Source organism: Periophthalmus magnuspinnatus, chromosome 2, assembly GCF_009829125.3.
Source record: "Periophthalmus magnuspinnatus isolate fPerMag1 chromosome 2, fPerMag1.2.pri, whole genome shotgun sequence".
Lineage (NCBI taxonomy): Eukaryota > Metazoa > Chordata > Actinopteri > Gobiiformes > Gobiidae > Periophthalmus > Periophthalmus magnuspinnatus.
Genome location: NC_047127.1, coordinates 3,603,259 through 3,629,659, shown reverse-complemented (window position 1 = coordinate 3,629,659; position 26,401 = coordinate 3,603,259). Strand labels below are relative to the sequence as shown.

The 26,401-nt window shown below is 39.8% G+C and overlaps 1 protein-coding gene across 1 annotated transcript in view; it reads right to left on the bottom strand.

The window, feature by feature from the left end:
- The window catches only part of hecw2b (HECT, C2 and WW domain containing E3 ubiquitin protein ligase 2b), a 51,728-nt gene that overhangs the window by 22,781 nt on the left and 2,546 nt on the right, over nt 1-26,401 (bottom strand). Inside the window, exons 2-9 of the mRNA XM_033981806.2 lie at nt 16,721-16,970; nt 15,938-16,514; nt 8,982-9,089; nt 6,644-6,738; nt 4,647-4,722; nt 2,747-2,916; nt 1,361-1,503; nt 753-853 (exon numbers count right to left, since the gene is read on the bottom strand). Of these exons, the coding sequence (XP_033837697.1) occupies nt 753-853; nt 1,361-1,503; nt 2,747-2,916; nt 4,647-4,722; nt 6,644-6,738; nt 8,982-9,089; nt 15,938-16,358 (1,114 nt within the window). The 5' untranslated portion in view covers nt 16,359-16,514; nt 16,721-16,970. The remainder of the gene's footprint in view (nt 1-752; nt 854-1,360; nt 1,504-2,746; nt 2,917-4,646; nt 4,723-6,643; nt 6,739-8,981; nt 9,090-15,937; nt 16,515-16,720; nt 16,971-26,401) is intronic.

The following is a 26,401-nucleotide window of genomic DNA, read 5'->3' as shown; positions in this document are numbered from 1 at the left end:
GAGGGATTAAAAAACTAATTTTGATGAGTTTTGGCTTATTTCACTTTAGCTTTAAGGAAATAAATGCCGTTTTCAGTCTCTGCTGTGGTGTTGACTGACATCGGGGATCGGCAAACATTTAAAGCTACAGTATCGGAATCGGTATCGGAACTAAAAAGCCGAATCGGTGCATTACCAGTATTTATTATTTAGAGAGATGTCATACTAAAACTGACTCTTGTGTGAGCTTCAAGTCATGTTCTAATGCTGTTACCTCCTCAAAAACAGACCTGGAGTTGTGTTTTGTTTCATTCACACATGTTTGAGTAACACTTTATCATTAGTCTGTTACATCTCCAAAGCTCAAAACGCTCTGTTCCACCTTGTGATGTCATGAAGTGGTAGTTTTCAAGTTAACAGCTCCTTTTACCTTTTTTTTTTTTTGTAGAAATGGGAAATTCCTTGTCTGAAATGGTCCAAATGATTCAAAAAATGAAGGTGTGTGGAGTTTAAAAACACAGTGGAGCACTTCCTGTATTACCACATGATGACATCACAAGGTGGAACAGAGTGTTTTCAGTTTAAGAGAAGAACTGAGCCTAAATATGCAGGATTTGTGTGTTAAACATGTGTGAATGAAACAAAACACGACTCCAGGTCTGTTTGTGACGAGGAAACAACATTAGAACATAGATCAGAAAATAACGTAATACGGGCGCTTTAAATAATGTTTTAATTTGCCTCAGATCATTAAAATACGTAAAAAGTCAAACCTTCTTGTCCAGTGGAGGTGATGGACACTCTGAAGTTCAGCTGACCGCTCACATGGTCCGTGGGCAGGCGACGGCACAGGCTATAGGTGACGGGATGATCACTGTAGAAAAAAAATACAATAAAATGAGTAACTTCTTCTTTTCTCAAACTGAAAACACTCTGTTCCACCTTGTGATGTCATCAAGTGGTAACAGGTAGTGCTCCACTGTGTTTTTAAACTCCATACACCTTCATTTCTAGAATCATTTGGATCATTTCTGCGCTGGAATTGCAAATCTACTACTGAACTGAAGGTAAAAAGCTGTTAACTTGAAAACGACCACTTCCTGACATCACAAGTTGGAACAGAGCGTTTTTGAGGAGGTAACAGCATTATAACATGGCTTTTTTCGTAAAATAGGACCTAAAAATTCGCTCAAACACACAGACAGTAACACAACGTCGGGCCCTGCAGATCGATATCCCGCCAACAATAAGCTGATTGCACAACATCGATTCATATTGACGAGCCACTGCTTTTAAAAGGTCTTTCATTTGTCCCTTTTGAGGATCCATTCGATTACAAACTGCAGTTCTGGCAAAAACAGTATGTAAATAATGGACTTACTCTGTAGCAGGTCCGTCCAGGAGCCTCTGAACAGGTATAATCAGCTGACCCAGGAAGCGTTTGATAATGGGCCGGCTCTTAGCGAACTTATCCTTCACTTCGATTTCCAGCACGTCCGTCATTAGAGCCACAAACGTGTACTTCTGCAGACAAAAGCACGAGGGTTGAAAGCTTTGTGAGTATTTTCAGAGGTAAAACAATGAAACTTGATTATAATTAAATGGTAAATAATCAGAAGCTGCTGCTCGGGTCCTGACTAGAACCAGGAAGTACTTCACACACGTGTCCTGTGCTCAGGTCTAGAACCAGGAAGTACTTCACACATGTGTCCTGTGCTCAGGTCTAGAACCAGGAAGTACTTCACACATGTGTCCTGTGGCTCAGGTCTCTGGCTCCTGTGGCTCAGAGACTTTAAAGCAGCTCAGTGTGAACAAGTCTCTCCACGGACCAGCACCAAAGAACATCTCCCACATGAGCCACAAGAACCATCTCACATGAGGAGGACTAAACCAGGACTAAACCGGGACTAAACCAGGACTAAACCAGGACTAAACCAGGGCTAAACCATGACTAAAGCAGGACTAAACCAGGGCTAAAGTGGGACTAAACCAGGACTTACAAAACTGTAACAAAACTGGGACTAAACACCAAGACGAAACCAAGACTAAACACGGACTAAATCAGGACCAAATCAGGACCAAATCAGGACCAAATCAGGACCAAATCAGGACCAAATCAGGACCAAACCAGGAGTAAGCACGGAGTAAACGCTAACTAAACCAGGACTAAACCGGGACTAAACCGGGACTAAACCGGGACTAAATCGGGACAAAATTGGGACAAAACCGGAACTAAACCAGGACTAAACACCTGGACTAAACCAGGACAAAACCGGGATTAAAGTAGGACTAAACATGGAGAGTCTCAGTTTTATGGAGTTAAAACCTGGAACATTCTTCCTGAAGATGTGACAATGTTTAAATCCAGACTCAAACGGTTCTATTCATCTGCTGTGAAAGGGGTTTATTCTGCCTCTTCTCTTTGAATGTACGTTGTTTTATGATGATTATTCATGTTTTGATTTGTTTGTATCGTGATTTTAACGTCTTTCTTATTCTGTAAAGCACTTTGAATGACTTTGTTTACCAATTGTGATGTACAAATAAACCTGCCTTGCCTAAAACCTTTGTAGTAGTACGACTTGCATGTACTACAAATACTGCGTCCATTGTCTACACTGACTGCACTTACTTCATACATAAGTAAAATTATCACAGTAAAACTAATATTACATCATTCGTTTATGTCGAGAGCGGGATTCGATCAGTAAGCAAAAACTCTACCAACTGAGCCACTGTCTACCCATAATCCTCGACTCTGACAGACCTCTCCGTGCCACACCGGGTTGATGGTGTTGGCGGTGATGGAGGACCGGCGCTCCTGCCCGTGGTGGGTGAACTTGGGCAGGCCGCTCCTCTTCCCCGGCAGGATGGACATCTTCAGGTAAGGGTCCGGGTTGAAGAACATGCCCTTTTTCAAACCCACCGCCGCAATGTCTGAAGGCCAAACAAAAAACTACATTTGAAGTACATTTTTGGTAGCGACAACCCTCGAACCTCGGATGTGCGTCACTAGAGCCGGGTTGGTCTCTATGGAGATGGTATGGTTCCATAGTGTGGCATTTGAACTTTGATATGGGAAGTTTTAACACAAGATCTCAGGATTGTCTATGTCTAAAAACTGAACAATAGAGAGGAGGAGAGAGGGAGGGAGGGATTGAGGGAGGGAGGAGGAGAGAAAAAGAAGAGAGGATGCAAAAAGGGGAGAGGAGGAGAGAGAGAGAGAGAGAGGGGAACGGAGAAGAACTTGAACACAAGATCTCATGAGTGTTTACGTCTAAAAACTAAACGACTGAGAGGAGGAGAGAGGGAGGGAAGAGAGAGAATGAGGGTGGAGGAGAGACAAAGAGGAGAGGATGAGAGAGGAGAAGATGAGAGGGAGAGGAGGAGAGAGGGAGAGGTGGAGAGAGGAGAGGGGATGAGGGTGGAGGAGAAACAAAGAGGAGGGGATGAGAGATGAGGTGAAGGTGAGAGGGAGAGGAGGAGAGAAGGAGAGAGGAGAGATGGAGGAGGAGAGAGAGAGAGTGGAGAGAAGGTAGAGGGAGTAAGGAGGAGAGAAGAAAGAGGATGGAGACAAGGAGAAGATGAGAGGGAGAGGAGGAGAGAGGAAGAGGATGAGAGAGGGAGAGGTGGAGAGAGGAGAGGGGGTGAGGGTGGAGGAGAAACAAAGAGGAGGGGATGAGAGATGAGAAGATGAGAGGGAGAGGAGGAGAGAGGAGAGAAGGGGAGAGTAAAAGAATGAGAGATGGAGGAGGAGAGAGAGAGGAGAGAAGGTGGAGGGAGAAAAGAGGAGAGAAAAAAGAGAGGATGGAGACAAGGAAAGGATGAGAGGGAGAGGAGGAGAGAGGGAGGACAGGAAAGAGAAAAAGGAGAGGAGAGGGAGGAGGAAGGGAGAAGAGAAGGGGGAGAGAATAGGACAAGAACTTTGAATACAAGATCTCATAATTGTCTCGCTTTTGGGGGAAACACTTTTGATTATTTTATTTTATTTCCCAAAAATGGAAAACATTTGAAGAACATTTAAACTCTCTCCACTGCAGAACTTTAATAATGTGAGATAAACATTTATAATCAACCTGCTCCTGTTTTTAATGTTTTAAATTAACCTGTGCAGTTTGTGTTTTTGTTTTTCTTTGTATTGTTCTGTATTTTAACAGTTTGGTCTCTCACTGGACTCCCCGTAGAAATAAAGATAAAAAAACAACAAAAAAAACAAAACAAAACCATTATTTGGCTCCATGGGGACGAGCAGGCGACGCCATCACACCACATTACAAGTCAGATCTGTGGAGCCAACTCACAGTAAAAAACACACAATTTTCAAGATATTTTTCAGCAATAACGACACGTGTACTTTAATAAACACAAGATACATTTAATGCCATAGTGTGGAACATTACAAGTAAAGCAAATGCGAATCCTGCACTAGAAATGTTACAAAGTGCAGCTTTAATAAACAGTCTGAGTAACTGATGTCCACTTGTCTATTTAATTAATATTTTCATTTCAGAAAACACTTTTGTAATGTTCTTTTTTAATTAAAATGTTCTGAAGCAAACAAAATATAAAAGCGGATTTCACTTTGACCTCACCGGGTTTTGAAATGCATTTTATTTTATCCGAAATTAACGTTTTTGTTCAAAGTTTAACAAAAAAAACGCTGGTACCTGACAGAGTGAAGCTGACGAGTTTGCGGCAGTGTTCAGTCCCTGATTGGTCCTCCACTTGTCCTTCACTGCCAACCTGGAAACAAAACACAAACGTAGTTACGAAACGCGTTAAATAAAACTTTTCACAGCCCTTTTTCCTAAGATTTGATTAAAAACTACGCCTATTTTATGCACATCTTACTTTGCGTCGCCAACAGTCCAGTGACATCCTGGAGCTGCATCTCTGCTCTAAACACTTCAAGACAAGTTTGCACCAAAACAGAAATAATCCACTCAGGTCCATTCAAACAGCGTCTCTAGACATATCTGGTCTAAAAATGTGTAATCTAAAAATACATCAATCTAAAAATATGTCTTTCCTTTACAGCAATCTGTGTCCAAGCAAAATGTGATGTGTTTATTTAGGCAGGAGAAAGAGGAGGAGGAGGATCTACGGAGGATAATCTGATCACCGGGCGGCTGGCAACCAATCAGATGGCAGGATTAGGGACGTGGCAGTTTCATATCAAATCGCGCACGCACACACACGCATACGCACACACAGACACAAACGTACGCACACACGAGAGGGGCAGGGAGACAGACCCACACGGCTAAAGGAAGAGGAGATGTCGTACAGGCTGACGAGTACTTCAAATCTCCATCGATCCATCTATTTATCTATAACTGATCTGCAAAATGAGATTACTGCCGGACAGAAGTTTGGACGCACTCTCTCATTCAAGGTTTTTTTTTTGGTTTATTTTTACTACTTTCTACATTTTATATTAACACAGACGACTTTAAATATATGAAGTAAGATATATGGAGTTATGTGGTAAAGAGAAAAAGTAAAAAAATCTCTACTAAAACTTTAAATTCTCTATACAAATCCTAGAGTTTTGTTTAACTTTTTCTCTTTACTACATAATTCTATATATCTTACTTCAGATATTTGATTGATTCTGTGTGTATATAAAATGTATAAATGAGACGGTGTGTCCAAACGTCTGACTGGTGGTGTGACAAACTGATGTAAGTGAATATAACACAGTGTAATTAATTATGTAAAAGGTTTCCAGTGTTTCATATTAACTATAAGGCAATATATTTTAAAAAAAAATAAACAAATAAAGTTTGACTGTCCGGATAAGATTTGTCAAAACTGTCTGTGTCCCTCAGTCGTCCAGGTCTGATCTATAGTAAAAGCCGAAGTTAAATCTATAACTGGACAAAAAGTTGCAGGAGTGAAGACGTTTCGCCGCTTGTTCTTCTTCAGTTGTGGTCAGATCACTGCTGGACACTGCCTTATATCTGTCTGAAGGGGGCGCTAATGACACTGAAACTGAAACCAGATTTGTTTACAGTTTCTGTTTGTAGTGCACTGTGTCTGACTCATGAGTAGCATATTCATACAACTCTTAATGGCGCTTACCCACCTATAAGCACCCTGGCTAGATTTATTGTTCTCCTTGTTTCCTTTGTTTGCTTTGGGTCTGAGGATGCAGTTATAGACGGGGGAGAGACTTTTTGTCCATTTGAGAGATTTAACTTTTGGCTTTTATTAGTCAAAATTGATAAAGTGTCTCTCTCTTCAGCTCAGAATCCAGATAACGACTGTTTAACGACTGTAAATGTGTTTAAATTAAGTTAACTCAGACTGCTGGGAATAATAAGTACTGTCCTCATGAGTCCTACAGTTGTACAGCAGAACAGAAGTGTATTTACTTAAATGCTCCACACTGCACGTTAGTATCAGCCATTCTCGTCTGCCTTTGCTTTTACATAAGGAGGTTTAAATAGGAGCTAAGAAGAACAGCCTGGAGATGAGCTGATCAACGAAACTGAGGATATTAAACAACTACAAACTCTGTAGTAGCTGGATAACGCCAAAGCACAAAGCACAAACCACAGAGAAATATCAAGAATGAACTCGTGTCTTTGCTAAAACTACCACAGGTGATGTAAAAGTCCACAACTCAGACTGAACATGTATCCTCAGGTGCAGTACTTACAATCACCACCGGGTTCTTGACGGTGATGCAGGGTGTGGTGGCTCGCAGCGCTCCGCTCACTCCGTGGTAGTACTTAAAGCAGACCTTAGTCTCCGCTGTAAGAACATACATCATACATGTTTAATCCACATTTCAATACAGTCAAATGAACAGAGAGAGATGACATCAAAACTGAAACTGTGTATGTAACTGTGCAATGGTCCAAGAGGAGATTTTATTTATTTTATCTTTTTTTTTGTATTTATTATTATTATTATGTATTATGTATTATTTATTATTATTATGTATTTATTATTATCATTATTATTATTATTATTATTATTATTATTATTATTATTATTAATTTATGTATGTTTATGTTCAATTTTTTTGTTACACACCCCAATGGCAGTATTATATATGAAACACTTTTATGATTAATTTTAATATATTTTAGTTTGTTTCTTATGATATTGGGTGTGGATTCTGAGTTAGAAAGTTGGAAAATGTAAAATAAATAAAACTAAATGCTTTCAAAATAATGGAGAAAACGATACAATATGGCAAGATGATCAAATAAATCCACTTTACAGATAATAAATGGGTTTAGTTTAAAGATGCAGATTCAGACTCTGCTCTGTTGGATCCTCTGTCCTTCGTTTTGTTCCAGGTGATGGATTTAAACCTTCACTGTGTCTCTGTGGAAAATTGGGTTGTACGTCACTGTCTGTGAGAAGAAAACAGCTCTGTATGAAATGTGTCTATAAAAGACGACTTCAATTTATTTTTGTGAAGCCCAGAATCAAAACGGCAGTTTCCTCTTAAGGCTGAACATGAGACCTGACCAACAGAAAGATAGAAAATCAACAACGAAACAGAAAAGAGAAAGACTAAACCAGGACTAAACCAGGTCTAAACCAGGACTAAACCAGGTCTAAACCAGGACTAAACCAGGACTAAACCAGGACTAAACCAGGACTAAACCAGGACTAAATCAGGATTAAATCAGGATTAATCTAGGACTAAACCAGGACAAAACCAGGTCTAAACCAAGACTAAACCAAGACTAAACCAAGACTAAACCAGGACTAAACCAGGTCTAAACCAGGACTAAACCAGGTCTAAACCAAGACTAAACCAAGACTAAACCAAGACTAAACCAAGACTAAACCAAGACTAAACCAGGTCAAATCTAGGACTAAACCAGGACTAAACCAGGACTAAACCAGGTCTAAACCAGGACTAAACCAGGTCAAATCTAGGACTAAACCAGGACTAAACCAGGACTAAACCAGGTCTAAACCAGGACTAAACCAGGACTAAACCAGGACTAAACCAGGACTAAACCAGGACTAAATCAGGATTAATCTAGGACTAAACCAGGACTAAACCAGGTCTAAACCAGGACTAAACCAGGATTAATCTAGGACTAAACCAGGACTAAACCAGGTCTAAACCAGGACTAAACCAGGATTAATCTAGGACTAAACCAGGACTAAACCAGGACTAAACCAGGTCTAAACCAGGACTAATCTAGGACTAAACCAGGACTAAACCAGGACTAAACCAGGACTAAACCAGGACTAAACCAGGTCTAAACCAGGACGTGCAGCTGCAGATGTGTCCAGGACTAATGCTCATCCATTTGCAGATAGAGTTTAAATCACTCATAGCTTTGAGCTGTTTTGATTCACAAAAATAGAAAACACTTCAAGGAAAAACAAAACTGGAGACGTCGGTAACACAATCGCAGTTTAATAACCTGGTAACAAACTTTTATCCACACACCTGCTCCTGATTTTAATGTTTTTAATGTTTTATATGGACTTGTATCCTTATATTTTCTGGAGTATAAGTCGCACCAGCCAAAAAATGCATCATAATATAGGAAAAACTAAACATATTTCACATATAAATCACACCTGAGTATAAGTCGCACCCCAAACTATGAAAAAAGTGCGACTTACACTCCAGAAAAATACAGTACTTGTTTGTTTAGTTTGTTTTTCTTCTTGTATTTTTAACAGGGCCCATTACTCTCATTGGGTTCCCTTGTATAAATAAAGATGATTTACATAGAACACGAACCTCGAGATCGTGAATCACAACCTCGCTGTTTATTCCCACACCCACGTACGCATATTTATGTAGCTAATTAACAACATTTCAAAACCTCGATGCTTGTAATTTAAATAAAACAAAGATAGGACAGTAGGGCAGTCCGCCGAGTCTATTTAAGGTTTTTGTGAGCTCTCAGAAATGGGTTAAGCCCCGCTCCGTCTCGGCTCGTTCTTATTTTTATCTCCCACATAAAAAATGCATGTGCGCAGTTAACACGGAGCCAGCGCGGCCCACTCACCCTCCATGAAATAGGGTCCCGGCTCCAAACGCCACACGATCTGGCCCCGTTGGGTGCCGTTCACGCCGCGGTTCTTCGAATCCCAAACATTCGCAACACACGATTCATCTGTAGAACACAAGAAATCAAATAAACAAACAATAAACACATGAGATTTGACAAGAGAAGTTACTACAATTTTAATTAAGAATCGTTCAGGCTTAGAAACTACTTAATTGCGATGTTTTGGTAGTAGAAGCAGTGCGAATCATCAACGTACTTGTTCACATTTTTATATATACATTCAAACATTCGTACGCCAGTGTACGCAGACACTGAGGCCAAAATGGGTTAAGTGTCTTGCCCAAGGACACAACAACAGCATTCATCTGTGGGATTCGAACCGTCAAACCTTTAGATCAGTGGACAAAAACTCCGCCAACTAAACTACTGTCGTCCTGTTGTTCCGTTTGTACCGTTCTACCAACCTGTGGGTTCGTTTACGTTTACGTCGAGAGCGGGATTTGAACCTGCAACCTTCAGATCACCGTCAACTTTATGCACACGAAGTCTTTGTTTGTGCTTACTTACAGCTAATTAAAGTGTAGCTATTCATCTATTTATCTGTGAGAAAAAACAGACTTCCCCAAAACCATTTTTCTTACTAATCGGAGCAATAATTGTAATAAAATTGTGATTAAAAGTGTATTATCTGCACAGGCCGATTTTAACATATTTACTTAAACGGTTCAAATTAAACTGTTTTCTGGTTTCCTCATCACAAACAGACCTGGAGTTGTGTTTTTTTGTTTCATTCACACATGTTTAACACACAAAAAACCTGCATATTTAGGCTGAGCTCTGGTTTCAAACTGAAAACACTCTGTTCCACCTTGTGATGTCATCATGTGGTAATACAGGATGCTCCACTGCGTTTTTAAACTCCATACACCTTCATTTCTAGGATCATTTGGATAATTTCAGACCTCGTTTCGGCGTAAACTCTGCACACCTGCTCGCCGACAGTTGCGTTAAAGGAGAAGCATTTGATCAGAAAGGTTAAGAAAACTCCCGCGCACTCCTGTCTCACTCTTCATTCACTTTTATTCACGCGACGTTTCGGTCCCTCTGAACTTCCTCAGGTGTCAGGACAGCCCCTTATATAAGTTAAGGAACTGCCCCCCTTAAAGTAATCAACCAATCACAACATTTAAACCTCAATATACCCACAAAATTGTGCATAATTCACTTTACATCTGTGTTTTGTGAGTTAAAACAATGGACAATGACAAGAAAAATATAAAGATTATCATCACAATAAAAGGTAACTGTTGTATACCATAAATTTGACATTAAAATTATAATTTCAGCCCTGGAACTACCAATCTGTACAGAACTAAAGGTAAAAACATAGCTGTTAACTTGAAAACTACCACTTCATGACATCACAAGGTGGAACAGAGTGTTTTGAGCTTTGGAGATGTAGACAAAGATGTGTGAATGAAACAAAACACAACTCCAGGTCTTTTTTTGAGGAGCTAACAGGATTATAACATGACTTAAAGCTCACGAGAGTCATTTTTTGTAATATAGAACCTTTAAAAAGTTAACATTATACTGCATTCTACTGTTTTTCTCAGTTTCAAATGCGTTTCTTGAATCCCATTTCTAAATATTGACTCAGAAATTACCCCAAAGTGGCTATTCTTACTTAGACACCCACCTAAACAAACCAACATCGACTGGGCCGATAGTGTGCAGATAATTGGACAATGTAAATATGGCAAAGCGTCTGTTAATCACATAATAAATCAATATTTGCAGTGTTGTGGAGGATCTCTGGGGAGGCGGGACACCTGGAGAGGCCGGTCCTGGGGGATACACAGCCTGAGGTCATAAAACGCAATCGCCCGGTGTGTGCGCTCATCAAACTTTAATGCTCCGTCCAGTGTAAAGCGTGACAAACGACCCGTCCTTTCAGATCAATGGGGCGTCCGTCACACGTGTTCATTCTGTGTACAGTCCGTGGAGCTGCTCTGGCCTCAGTCACATCGCGCACTCTTCATAAACTACAGTGTTTGCTCGTTTTTTACTCAATTATCTTTATTTATACAGAGAGAGCCCAATGAGAGAACTGTATAAGTCCATTTAAAACATTAAAACGGACAGTCGTTTAGGTGTGATCTACAGAAAAAGAAAAATTCAAATCTGTCAACTGGACAAAAAGTCGTAGGAGTGAAGACGTTTCGCTGCCTTAAATCTGTCTTAAGGGACGAGCTAACTACACTGAAGCTAACACACCAATTCTTTACATTTTCTGGCCTAGCTAACAAACAGAAACTGCAAACAATAGGTGTTTTTTTAGACAGATTTGATTTTTTCTTTTACAGGAGAAGGAGGAGGCGGTGCAGGTGTGATTGTAAATATATACGTAATTCTTCAAATCTTGCTGCAGTTTTAAAATCACCAGATCAGCAGAGGGAGCACCTGCATATAAATGTTTGAGGTTTTCTCTTAAATTGCAACCAATGGAATGAATAAATATAGTAAAAAGTAGCGGGCCCAACATTGAGCCTTGGGGCACCCCTTTGCTTAAAGTTAAAAATTTTGATTTAAACAGGATTTTAGAATTTTGGAATTAAAATCAGAATCAAGTATTGAACCTTTTTCTTTATTATCTAAGTTGTGAAATTGAAATATATTATCGCACAATAATATATTTTAAAGTGCAATCAGACTCCGATAACATTTGCTTATAAAATAACACATGAGCAGGATAATCAGAGTAAATCTTTTGTCTAAATACGCCATATAAATAGTTAATAAAACATGACAATAAATATTTTACTGCACAATAAAACAATTAGTATCTATAATGAGTCAAAGATGTTAATTATTTTAGCCTAAACAGCTCAAATGCGTTAACTGATGGAAATAAAATAAGTTAAAAAAAATAAAAAAATAAAAAAACACTAGTGCAAATGTAACGTGATAAAGCTTTAAAAATATATTCTTTATCTCAAATTTAGTGATTATAGTGTGAGGCCTACACAGACTTAGCAACGGTGTCAATCAAACGTGTTGCTAAGGCTAGTGGGAGCGACATCCGGGACAGGAAACGCCTGATATGTCTGTGTTTAATGTTCATATCTTAATTTACAGACACAATAGTGAAATAAAAACCCCAGGATCATGTAGAGCGGGTTAACATTTAAGACCAAAAGAGTCGATGGATCTACATGATTTCTCCAGTGAGGACAGGGAGGTTATGGAGCTGGTGTAGCCTGGTGGATCGTGGCCGACTGCCAGGCTGGAAACAGGGCTTGCCCCTGGGGAGAACAGCCCCAGAAACTCCCTGAGCCTGGGTCAATACGAGGCAGAGCTGCAGCACAGAGTGAGGAAGAGGAGAGATCATGTTTCACTCATGTGTCCACGCCTCAAACTACTGTCTGTGTGTGGGAACTGTACACCAGCGCAAAAAAAAAGCACAGATACCGGAGCAAAAAATACTCAAGTAAAATTATCACGTGAAATAATCTACTCAAGTAAAAGTATTAAAGTATGTGCTTATAAGATGTCGAGCTCTTATAAGGCTAAGTGTAGAGATTTTCATACAGATTTGTGCTGAATTTTTTTAACAGAAACATGTTTTTTTTTCCTAGCTGTTTTTTTTTTTTTTTTGGTATATATATTTTTACTACAAACTACGAACGTGTTAAAAATAAACCCTCAGCCTTTTCAGCAGATCTCAAACAATAATACAAATACTATACATATTTTTTATTTTTTATTTTATTATTTTTCAGTCTTATTAAAATATGTAGTGAAGTGGAAGGTACAGATACTGCTCTCAAACATAGTGAAGTAAAAGTAAAAAATACGCACTTAAATTTACTTAAGTACAGGCATGTTTAGTTTAGGTGTCTGTACTTTAAGTAAAAGTAGTAGAGTATAGTATGTACGTAGTTACATTCCACCACACTGAACACTCTTAACTCCTCCAACCAAATATGTCTGGCACCGCCCCTGGTTTCATAATCTATATTCAAACCAATACAAAATAATATAATAAATATGTATTTGTAAATGTTTTATTGTGTTTTTTCATGTTTTGTTTTATAAGACTGCACTTTATCTGGCCTTTGTGCAGCACTTTGTTGCAGCTGTGGTTGTTTTTAAATGCGTTTTAGAAATAAATTCGACTTGACGTGACTATTACTAATTGTCCTGTGGCAAAAATGACATTGTACCGGTATTAAAATCAGTACTGAGCCTCTGCTTTAGTACGCACATTTAGTTTGAAATATTCGTCACATGACCACCCTGTTCAGAAAAGAGTCAGAACATTTTAATTTGATGATACTAACACAAAACAGTCTATAATCTGCTCTTCACACACACAGAGCATCAGGACGTTTAGCTCATAGGCTGTATATATAAAAGGACAGAGCTAACGTGCTAGCTGCTGCGTTCCAAATTGAAAGTGCTCATGGGCGCGATTCCAGCTCCATCAAATCTGACTCCAATTCACTTTACATTAAAAAACTTTGGCTCCTCTCTCTGTACCTGCTGCTGTCAGACTCGTCATTTTGGTCTTAAATGTTCGTATTAACCCGCTCTACATGATCCCGGGGTTTTTATTCCGCTATTCTGTCTGTAACCAAACAAATCAGTTGCCATCTTTCTACGAGGTTGCTCCCGCTAGCGTTAACAACAGGTTTGATTGACATCGTTGCTTTGACCATAATATTCGCAATAACTCAAAAAACTGTTTATCTCGACCTCCCAACTCTGCAGGACCAGCATATAGGAGCAGATAGTCTTTTGTTGTGTCACTTTTTAACTTTGAATGTGCGATTTGACTCCTGTGACGTCGCCCAAATGTCACACTCTCTTAGACTTCAAACAGTTTATGGTTCGGGACAGTGGACTTCCTACGGCAAATGTGAAGTCACAGGAGTCAAATCGCACATATAAAGTTAAAAAGTGACAAAACAAAAGACTATCTGCTCCTACATGCTAGCTCTGCAGAGTCGGAAGGTCAAAATAAAAAGTTTTCAAGTTACTGCAAATATTATGGTCACTATAATTGTACAGGTTTTAGGAGATTTGATTTGATTAGATTTATTTTATTTATTTTTTTCTATTTTCTTGTATTTTTATTTTGTAATTTTATTTTATTTTTTTCTATTTTCTATTTAATTTTATTTTTAATTTTATTTTTTCTATTTTCTTGTATTTTTTACGTTTTTATTTTGTTATTTTATTTTTTCTATTTTCTATTTTATTATTTATTTTATTTAATTTTTTCTATTTAATTTAATTTAATTTTATTTTTTCATTTTTATTTTATTTTATTAAAGACTAAGAACTATTATTTCACTCATTATGATATCAAATACGTGCATGTTTTAATTATGAAAAATATAGCCTATACAATATAAACAGCAAACACAATCTGAATGCTTGTTTTTTTTTTTGTTTTTTTTTTTTAATAATCTTGAGTAATCATAAAATCTCAATACTATTATAAATTTTTTTTTAAACATATGTTTATTTGACTAACACAGAAATTGCACAAAATTTACGTTTACGCCCCAAAATCGCCATATTTTTACTCACAATAATCCTAACTCCAAATCGTGCTACTGTGACATCCGTAGTGCTGAGTCAGGTTCACTCCTCGGTTCAACGGGACGCCGCCTCCTCTCGCTCTCGCACACACTCCATTAGCGTTTATTGTGGCTCTGGCTGAGGTAATGCTCTAACCTTGAGGAGAGGAGCTGTAAGTTGCCGCCTCTGGTTGATTACACTGCTCCTATGAAGACGGATGAGGTTTGGGAAAAGGATGCAAACTACTACTTAAAAGTGACTGTAAACATGAATTATAAAACATAGTAGGGATTGTTCTGTTGTTCTAATGTTGTTTCCTCATCACAAACAGACCTGGAGTTGTGTTTTGTTTAATTCACGCATGTTTAACACACAAACTCTGCATGTTAAGGCAGGATTCAGCTCTTTTTGAACCAACTACATCCAGTGAACAGTCTTATTGCATCGATTAATAGGGTCACAAACTCGCGGCCCGGTTGCTAATTGCAGCCCGCGAGATGATATTTTGTGGCCCGTGTGACAATATGAATGTTGTGTGGTATTACCATGTTGTGTGTAGAAGGTGTATCACTCGCGCTGTGTACTTCCGTCACAAAAGATTCAACAAATAACGATGTATATCCATAAAATCCACAAGAATTGGCGTATTTCCTCATGTATGTTGAAAACAGCGATGAAGATTTTATCAAAGCTTTTTTTTGTGGAATACCTGATGCGGCCCAGATAACTTGAGTTAGAGACCCCTGATTTATAGGCTCAACCAGGATATCGGCAGAACCAATATTTTGGGGTGCCAAAAACATCGATTGGTGCCGATATTTGATACCAGTATCAGTATCGGTGCATCCCTACTACACAGTGGTCCCTCGTTATGTTCTAAAAATAATCAGCAATAGGCGAAATCCGTGAAGTCGTCAGTTTTTTACAGTTATTCTACATGTTTTTTGCTGTAAAACCCCTCACCACACACTTTATACACTTTTCTCACACAGGCGTTAACATTTTCTCACGTTTCTCTCTCGTTTAAACTCTCTCAAAGTTCAAACCTTCGTAGGCGTCTTTGTCGGTGCGGAACGTTTCATCGACATCGTGGATTTTGTCGGGGAGAAAACAAATTGCAAATGTACAGCACTTCAGACGGAGGAGACTGATGGACATTCATCTACAGTCCCTTAGCCAATCAGGATGCAGGACAGTAAAAAAGCTGTAAAATTGCAGAAAAAAAATCCACGAAACAGCGAGACCACAAAAGGTGAACCGCGATATAGCGAGGGACAACTGTACTCTTGAACATTTCAGGTAAAACAACACCCATTCACTAGAAAAGTTACATACTACAGCTTTATCATGCCATAGAATCTCACCTATGTGGTACAAGCCGATCCAGTCCGTAGCGTCCACCTCCTCCTTGATGTCCCAGAAGATGACCAGATGTCCCTGCCCGAGAGTGAGCTGGTACATGGACGCCGTCAGAGAAGACCGGCTATCGGACGTGACCAGATCCGTGTCGCTGTTCGCCCGCTGCAGCCCGACCCCCGCGCTCTCCTGTGGCACCTCCGCGGGCAGGGGCGAGGACGGGGGAGGCGTCGACGTGCCCGAACTGGACAGCCCTCGCAGGTTCTCTGGCCCGATGGTGTAGGGTCTGGAGTGAGGGGTCCTTCGCCGCACCGCCAGAAGGTGCTCCCGGGCGCTCCCATTGGCCGAGGAGGAGGAGGACGACGACGACGACGGTGAGGACGATGACGCCGCCGCGGGGGAGGAAGAGGCGGTGGCGGCTGTGGCCATGGTTAAAGCTGAGTGCGGGTGCGGGGGAGGGGAGTAACGCAGGGGGGAGGCGGAAAACGGGTGAGGGTGATGGTGCTGGTGATGATGATGATGGTGCGGATGATGATGGTGATGGTGGTGGTGGTGATGGGGGGACGAAGGGGCGGAGGAGGTGGGCTGGGGGCGGGGGCGAGGGGGGAGGACCGCCGTGGCCAGCGAGGGACGAATGGTGAAGGTCAGGAGAGAGAAAGAGGGTGAGAAAAAAGAAAAAAAAACGAAAAAAGAAAAGGGGGGAGAGACAAATATATGGTTAATGTCGTGATCAGGCAGTGCAATGTAAGTGAATGAGTGAAGAGCTATGAGTGAATCGCCATTTAAAACACCTTAGATAGGCACTTCGGAGGTTCCTTTACGCCAGTCCTCGTTTTCTAAGAAGCATCAAACCGTTTTCTACTCTTCGGGACATTCTCAAGGCTCAAGTTGAGGCGCAGAGCAGAGTAAAAACTGTACAACGAATACAAAAGGGGAAGGGGGGAAGAGGGACTCGGTGGCGCTTGGGTGTCCAGTTGGGAAAGAGTCAGACGAGGGCAAGTCTAGGGTCCAGTGAAAAAGAAGATCAGGTTGGACGACAATCTGAAAGAGACAGGAGACGAAACAGTCACTTACAAATACCTATTACAATGTTTTGCTAATCGCTTGCTAGCACCGCTCCATTTAAAGCGGAGGTATTATTCAAAATGTTTCTCCCGTGTTATAACGTTGTTCCGTCGTCAAAAACATGCCTGAAGAGGTTTTAGATGTCACCCGTGTATGTTTGAGTATTTTTAGCGCTCTTTTCCTGACCCTATCCGAACCCTCTTTTACGGTTAGCTGTAAGATTCTGTACAAAGCTCCGCCCACGCGCTTACATCACTCATGATCCCGCACGACAATTCAGCATAACTATACAAAAACATGAGACAAAACTGTACACTACGACTTGAGAAACCTGTTGCGATGTGCAGTAGTTGCATTAGCGGGATGTACGCATACTGACTGTGTTGTGATAGCGCTCTGAAGGGGGAGCGACTTAGCACAGAGAGCAAAGAGAGGGGAGATTCAGAGCCTTAAAAGCGAATGTGAAACTTATAAAACATGTTCAGACGTCGCAAATATGGCATTTTCAAAACAATAAAAGGTAAAATGGTGACCTAAATATGTTATGTGTTAGTGGTTAATACCCCATACAAGTAAAATATACCCTCTTTAATACCCCATAAAAGTAAAATACCCCGTCTTTAAGGAGCCTTTAGATTTAACCCTGTACAAACCTTAACTTAAATTATACAGAAATCCTACCCAAGTAATAAAAGCAGCCAAAAAATAAACACAAACGCTCTCACTTTCTACCTTATCCTCACACATTTCTCACGAGTTTGCATACTGTTGCCACGGAGACGGGTCATTATTATGCACAAATATGTCTGTATGTGTATGTGTATCCGGCGCCGTCATGATACTAAAGCTAATGAAGAACTGCTCTGTTTCCTCTCGCTCCCGCTGATGCGAGCGTGTGCACATAAACACAACCCTCAGGGGGCCTCGGAGTGAGCTCAGTCAGAGGAAGTGAGGTAAGGACACTCCATAAACATAAATATGATTAAACTGGGTCAGTAAAATCCACTACTTCCTGTCCAGTTTTTGCCAAGTCACATTAAAATAAATAAATATATAATTAATAAATATGAACAGGGAGCTACGGGAGGTGTTTGTGTATCAATGCTAATGCTAATGCTAATTTCGAGGCATAACAAATATTAAAACAACACCACGAACTGAAAAAAATACCTGGGTTTGGCAGTCTTTATTTGAATTAATTTGAATTTTATTGGCTATATACGTTTTATTTTATGTTTTCTGATTTTAATAAAGTCACTGTTAGCTTTGAGATGCAGCAAGCTAGCTAGCGTGCTACTGTGCACAGAGCTAATAGCAATAAATGGGTTATGATAAGCTTTTTAGGCTTTGATGTGGATTGAATTTGAGTTAAAATACTAAAAGGAAGCATGGTGGTGCAGTGGATGAGACTCTCGCCTTACAGCTAGAAGGTTCTGGGTTTGATTCCCTCAGTCGTACAGGGAGTTTCCATCGTGGTTCATGGGCGTATACGAGTCTATGTGTTTTATACTTGTTCTGATACAGCTCAAGATCATTGTACGTAATGAGTATCTAGTTTCGATACTGGTTTTAGTATCGATTAGCATCTGATTTTCGATACTTTTGACATATAGATACTCAATCTTTGTTCTTATTATTGATGGGGGAAAAAATAACAAAAAATAATATAAAAAAATAAGAAAAATTGAGATGTTTTTCAGTAGATTCAAGATGTATATGTAAAATAATAAAAAAATAAATAATAATAAAGACAGGCGCTATTATTTGTCGTAGTAAACCCGGCAGAGTCTGGACCGGAGCGAGCGGGTACTTCAAAACAACAGTACAGTATCATTACGCCTCCTCCACAGCCTCACATCTGCTCTAATGGAGACGAAGTGCTGATCCACGGCTCACTCACACAAACACGAGTCCATGTGGAGAGCCATGTGTACTCCCCCAATCTGCGCCGCAAATTACACTACGCTCAGTCGCTCTCAAATCCGTTCTATCGCAGTGTCAACTACTCAAAAGTCTCAAATTAAAAACCCACAGCACCAGTAACATAAACACAATTTGCTTCGTCCCGTCCGTGTTAAACCAAACGAACGTATATGTGGATGCACGTGAGCCAACATGGAGGTACGTGCCCTTGATCTAGCCTCGTGAGATTAAATGATGGAATAGGGAGGGGTTGCCGTGGGTGACAGAAGACTAATCCAGGCATTAGTTAAGTCCACAGCTGGAGAGTCTGGTCCGATATGCGAGTTTTCAATACGGTAGCCCGTGTCAACCAAAAAAAACAAGTCTGACTAAAGCCCGTCACACACTGCAGAATTTTTGAGTCTTGAACGGTTATTAAAAGTGAGACAGAAAGTGTAGATCACAGACACGAGGAGAATCGGTTAAGATTTCTTCAGCGGGATATGGCAGCGAAGAGACCGTACACTGCAAGCTAAAAGTTGTAAGCGCACTCGTGTCAGCTGGTTCCTGTCTACAGAAAAACGACTCACTCTGAGACGCTAAAGCAGGGGTGTCCAAACTTTTTTTTTTACTGAAACATATTTGAACATACAGAGAGTCAAATGGTGGATTTAACACAAGTTTGACAGAGATGTACCTTTAATAGACTTGGACGATTATTTTTAGGTCTGTGTCACAATGCAATGCGATGTTATTCAGGTTATAGAGGTAGAATCTCATCAGTTTGTAATAAAAAAAAAACTTCCTGATCAATTGAGCCAGTTTAGGAGGAGGCATAAGGGCCAAAAAAATTGGTCTGAGGGCCACATTTAGCCCCTGGGCCGTAGTTTGGACAGCCCTGCGGATTTGGACAGTGCTCTAAAAGATCAGAGCATTGCACTTTCTACTTCAGATGCAAGTCAAAACTATGGTATTGGGTCCTAAATCAGGCAAATTATCCTGCAGTGTGTGGCAGGCGTAAGAAAATATGAAACGGTTACGAAAAGAATGAAGAATATGTTTCAAAAAGGACTGTTAGCCCCGCCTACTTAGTCCGTTATCCCAATCTGATGTGTTCCAAAGATGATAAGTTAAATGTTAAACGGAAACTTGCAATTTTAGGTCAACACTGCGTTCCTTACAATGATCAGAACTTTTACCTTAAACACTGCTGTACCTGATTTTTATCATCTTAAAAACGTGAAAAGAACTAGCTCATTTTAAACAGTTTGCAGAGGTCCAAAGTTCTTCCCCACTCATTTTCTGCATTTCGAGCATCTTAATTATTCACCACAACAATGAGTTTATGACAAGTCTCAAGAGATCAGCGCGCGGAGTCTAACAACAACTAGCATGCTAACACGCAATTTATAGCACTTTATAATGATTTATTTTGACTTAGTTTGACGTCAAGAGCTGCTTATACAATAATAAGACTAATTTCTCTCACATACATGGGAAAAAGTGAGATCCTTTAAGATAATGATGACATAAAAAGAAGATATTGATTTCACGAAGCACAAAAAACAACAACAGTCATGTGACCATCGCGGACAGGCCCGTTGAGACAAATCTGGGGGACCAGGGCAAGAAGGGTTATATGGGCTGCCCTCTAATATAAATCAATAGGCAGAGGTTACAATTTTGGGCCCCCAAGATACAGGGGCCCGGGACAACAGACTCCTTTGTCCCCCCTTGTGTACGCCCCTGATCGTGGGCATAATCAGCCCTTCGTTTCATAAAAGGTGATGAATTAAAAACCTATCACTGTTCACTCTATGGAAAAGCAGGTTGGACATCGCATCTGTCAAAAAACAACACTGTATAAACGTATTTATAAGGGATTATGATACGCCTGAACAGCTCAAGTGTTTGTTGAACTTTGATACGGGAACTTTTAATCCAAGATCTCATGACTGTACAAGTCTAAGGACGGGGCCGCACCAGAACAGAGATGGAGAAAAAAAAAGTGCTTTTGGCCGTTTTACTTCACAAAAATTGAGTATATTTCAAGGACAAGCAAAACTGGAGACTTTGGTGCCACAAAAGCAATTTAATAATCTGGTAACAAACTTTTATAGTCAAACCTGCACCTGTTTTAATGTTTTAAATTGAGTTGTGTACTTAAAATAAATGACAAATCAGTTAAATTATGTTTATAAAAGTGATAAAAAGTGGATTTTAACGCTCAAGATCAGGCTAAGTCATGAGTATCTAGTTTCGATACTAGTTTTAATATTGATTAGTGTGTGATTTTCTATATTTTTGACAAACTTACTATTTTGAACAGGAAAAAAAAGAGTGTAAGTGTTGTCCTTGATTCTCCCTGTATAAAAAATAAATAAATGAAAACAATTAATAAAAAGTCAAGTAGAATATTTCCTTATTTACTTCTTCAATAATCATAAACCGGGCTTAATTATTCAACATAACAATGAGTTTATGACAAATCTCAGAGACCAATGTGGAGTTTAGCATGCTAACACACACTTCCTGGTTATCAGACAGTAAAACACTTAAATAATAATAAAAAGCGGATTTATTTTGAGTCCGCTGCTCAAAACAGGATCTATTTAAAGAGGAGCTGCTGAACGATGCACTTAATAACAGCACTGTACATTTTCCAAAAACTAACTGAATTCCCGCTCTATTGAAGCCACTTGACCTTTCACCTCCCTCATCCATCTGCGTTATAAAGATTCACTTATTCTCTCTATGTGGCCACGTCCAGTGCGTTCAAACGGACATCGGGGATTCTCGAGGCTTCACGAGGTCGACCTATACGACGGAGCTTTTATTACACCGCCCCTCGCAAGACAATGGCTACAGCTTTCATGTAGCTCCTCCCCCTTTCTTTTTTTCCTTTCTCACACGGTGAACTTTGACCTCCAAGCCAGTCGAGCGCTCCACATTAGCAGCGTGTTCAAGCGCTACAGGCAAAACCATGGAGGGGAAAAAAAAAATCATATTTAAATTTGAACAGTTGTGAAAATGTGTAAATAGAAAAAATGTATTTATGAAAAAAAAAATGGAAAAAAAGAAAAAAAAAGAGAAAATGTTTGTGTAAAATCCAGATGCTGTAGTAAATTTATATTCTGACCAAAGTTTTAATAAAATTGTGCATGTAGCATTTTTTATTATGCTATACATCTATCCATCCAATCCATTTATCTATTATAACTATTATATTTATTTATCAAACCATAACAAAATGATCTAAATGTGTCACATATTCTTCAAAGTCCATTCAGCAGGTACTTTATAATCCCAAACCCTAGAATGGAACATGGTCGAGACAAAATGGAGCATCATTTATAAATAAAAGCCTCGACAAAAGAGACAGGAAACAGACAGACGCGCTGGACAGGAAGTGCTGACTCATCGATGACCTATGACCCCGGCGTCACTGCATGATGGAGGTCGATTACCAACAGACGGGCGACATACTGTTCCTCACTTCACCCTCAGGGAAAACCGTAGGAAGATATGGAATTTATTAGTACTTATGTATTGTTTTCCAACTTGCTCCAATGGATTTGGTATAAAATTTGGTATAAAAGTATCGGAATTTGGTTTGCGATATATATTTAAAAAGTAGTTCAGAGTGCAAATTGTAAACACAAGCTAGCAGGAGCAACTTCGGGGAAAAAAAACACGCCTGATTTGTCTGTTATTAATGTTCATATCTTGATTTACAGACACAAAAGTGAAATAAAAACCCCAGGATCATGTAGAGCGGGTTAATACGAACATTTAAGACCAAAATGACGAGTCTGACAGCAGCAGAGACAGAGAGAGGAGCCACAGTTTTTCAACGTAAAGTGAGTTGGAGCCAGAGTCGATGGAGCTGGAACCGCGCCCGTGAGCACTTTCAATTTGGAACGTGACGGCTAGTGCGTTAGCGATGTCCATTTATATATACAGTCTGTGAGGAACATTTGAGAGAAAAAATATTCAAAAAGAAGCCCATGAATTTTGCCACATGTTTACAGGGGTCTTACCTACAGCTACAGCAAGATTTTTCAGTATTTTTTTTTGTTGTTGCAGGGGCATTATCGAAATAACTGCGGCCCTAATGATTTGATAATTGAACCAACTGCAATTACAATTACGATTTGAATGCAGTACATGATTGTTGTTATTATATTTGTCAGAATAGATCGATAACTACGACTACGGAAGCACTGATCCACCTTTTTCTGTTTCGATACCGATGCTGATTCTTTGCCCTGGTATTGGTTCATATCGGGGGTCGGCAGATACTTAAAGACAGAAACTGAAAGTATAATTTATTTCCTTTCTACAAAACCAACGTAAGGTGAAGAAATGATCTAAATGTGTTTTGTAGATTTTCTATATTACATAAAGTTAACTCTTGTGAGCTTTAAACCGTGTTAGAGAGTTGTTACCTCTTCAAAAACATACCTGAAGTTGTGTTTTGTTTGATTCACACATCTCTACATCTCCCAAAATGCTCTGTTCCACCTTGTGATGTCATGAAGTTGTAGTTTTCAAGTTAACAGCTACATTTTACTTTTAGTTCAGTAGTGATCGGCAATTCCAGGTCTGAAATCACTCAAATGATTCTAGAAATGAAGGCGTGTGGAGTTTAAAAACACAGTGGAGCACTTCCTGTATTGCCACACGATGACATCACAAGGTGGAACAGAGCGTTTTCAGTTTGAGAGAAGAACTCAGGGGTTTGTGTGTTAAACAAAACACAAAATTATTAGCAAATACAGTACAGCGAAACCATTTTATCTGCACAGACTGAGGTTATTCCAGTTCAGTCCTTAAAAAAACCTTAAAAAACAGTTTGGTAATTACTTCTACAGGAGCCTGTGATGGACAATCCAGCAGCTTCTATATATATACGTATATAAAATTACAAAAAGATGTTAGCAGATAGTAAAGTAAAGTAAAAATGCGCCATTAGCAAACCCGCTGTTGTTTCCCTTAACTTCAGGAGATACTGTAGAGACGTATGAAGCAAATCCAAGTGTTGGGAGTTATTTTTACACGCTGAGACGGTGGGACTAAAAATAGGCTACACCCCAACCCAGTGAAAACAGAGTCAGGCACAGACATCAATATACGAGTCAGTGATGCTAGCTGCTTGTAACTGTACACAGACTGTACGCGGTTTAAGCTAGCAACATGAACGTAAAGACCTAACCAACTGCTCTCTCTGTTCCAACATAGAACAAGTAGATGTTGTTTACAAGAGTGTGGAATTTCCGAGATATTTCTCTACAGCTGTTTTTATTCCACAGAAATCAAAATCAGACTTCGTTCTGGGTGGGGCCGCATCTCGGAAAACACATAACTATCAAGTACAGGCTGTGCAAAGAAGTGCGACGTCACCCACAGCGTTCAGCTCCAGTTAAATGACGCTAATCGAGGCTAGCAGTTATAGCGGCGAATTTAGAGCCGAGTTTCATATTTGGGATTCCGACCGCGAGTATCATAGCAACCAAAGAGCCAATCCGGAGCGAGGTTGTTGAAGGTAGCGCCCATTCTCGCCTACATGGCTCGTTTAACCCTATAGCGTCGGATGCTATCGCCTCAGATAGACTCGCGGTTACGGACTTTCCATCACCGTAACTCCGCAACCGATTGTGCTTCCTGTAAATTCAAACGGCGTCTCAAAGCAGAGGCACGGGGCTCTTTAAATATGTTACTGTCATTTCGGTAATGTGCTTAACGTTGTCCCTCGAAGACGACCAATCAGAGCCAGTTATTCCATGCGTCAAAGAAAAAATACGGATGGACGTGTAAAATAGAGGTAGTTGTGTGAAAAAAACGCAGTAAATTCTGTTGTGTTTAACATGATAAAAGTTTAGACGAGTTATACAGGTCTACAATGTGCTCAGTCCTTAAAGGGTTAACAGGGAGCGGGCACTTAGCAACGCTGTCAATCAAACCTGTTGCTAACGCTACAGCGACCTCAGGGAAAGAAAGGCGCCTGATTTGTTTGTTATTAATGTTCATATCTTGATTTACAGACGTTATTAGCGAAATAAAAACACCAGGATCATGTAGAGCGGGTTAATACGAACATTTTTAGACGAAAATGACGAGTCTGACAGCAGCAGGTACAGAGAAACAGGTGATAATTTTTCAATGTAAAGTGACGTCGCTGGAGTCGGAAGCGCGCCCATGCTCACTTCCTATTTGAAACGTGTCGGCTAGCGCGTTAGCCATGTCCATTTATACATACAGTCTATAGGAACACATGGGTAGCAAGTCAAGCGGCGAGATTCGTTAGTGAATCACGAAAGAATCCAGATTAACAGCCGAGCATGGTTTAAAGTGAAAAATGAAATATAAAAAGAGCAACTTGGTGAGCATGATTTTAAATTGTTGTGACAGTCAAGTCTTGAAATAGCTGTAGCGTGATTGGAGAACAATGAGACAGCTTCCTGACCCCCTCCAGTGCACCCATCGCATTCCTGTGTGCCACTGTGTGTGTGTGTGTGTGTGGGAGGGAGGAAGGGGGCGGGTGCATTTTTGGGACGGGGACACCAGTGACTGAAGGATGATCAATAGGATGTGACAGGGAGGAGCGCTCTACTACAGTGGATGGGATTTTGATAGTTTCTTTAGAGTAATTCCAAACAGAAGGAAAAAGGAATATCAGCCCTCAGAAAATATGTTCCAAATAAATATGGACAACTCGGGGTTGCCAGGATATGTGAAACCCAGACGCTAATCAGTGCTAAAAGTGAAAAAATGCAGTAAAAAAGGGTAAAAAAGGGTAAAAAAAGGACAAAAAACGACATTCCCTGGATAATTTTAGAGCTCAAGTTGTTTCTAGACCTGTCACGATAACAAATTTTGAAGTACGATATATCGCAACTAGACGTGGGACGATTATCATGGCCAAAATAATTGCGATTAACGATTATATCACGATAATTATTGTTGCTGACAGTTTAAAAATGTTGTGGAGATGAAGATCAGGCAGAAGTAGTTTTTTTTTTTTTGCACATTCTGGTGACACAATGACGTTTATCTTTGTTGCCGATTATCACGATTACGTAAAAAAAAGCGCCACGAACGATTATTGTCAACCCTTTTTATCACGATAAACGATATTATTGTTTATCATCCCATCCCTGATTGCAGCAGGGAAATACTTCAATAAATGATATGATTGAAACTACTTTACGTCACAAATTAAGACTGAAATACGTGTCTGGATAGTGCAAGAAAATCCCAGTAAACCATTTTTAAATAAACAGTTTCATTAAAAGACACGAGCGGCAGCAAATAAACAGCAGAATGTGCCAATAATCAGCCATGGAAGGAACTTATTCACTCCTCCACAGCGCAAATCTGACTGTATTACAACAAAAGTACACAAAACCTCCACATTTTTGCAAAGAAAAAGTACCCACGATAAATACTGAGGCCCAAAATATATTGATCCAGCTTTAATATACTGAACGACAACTTGATATAGC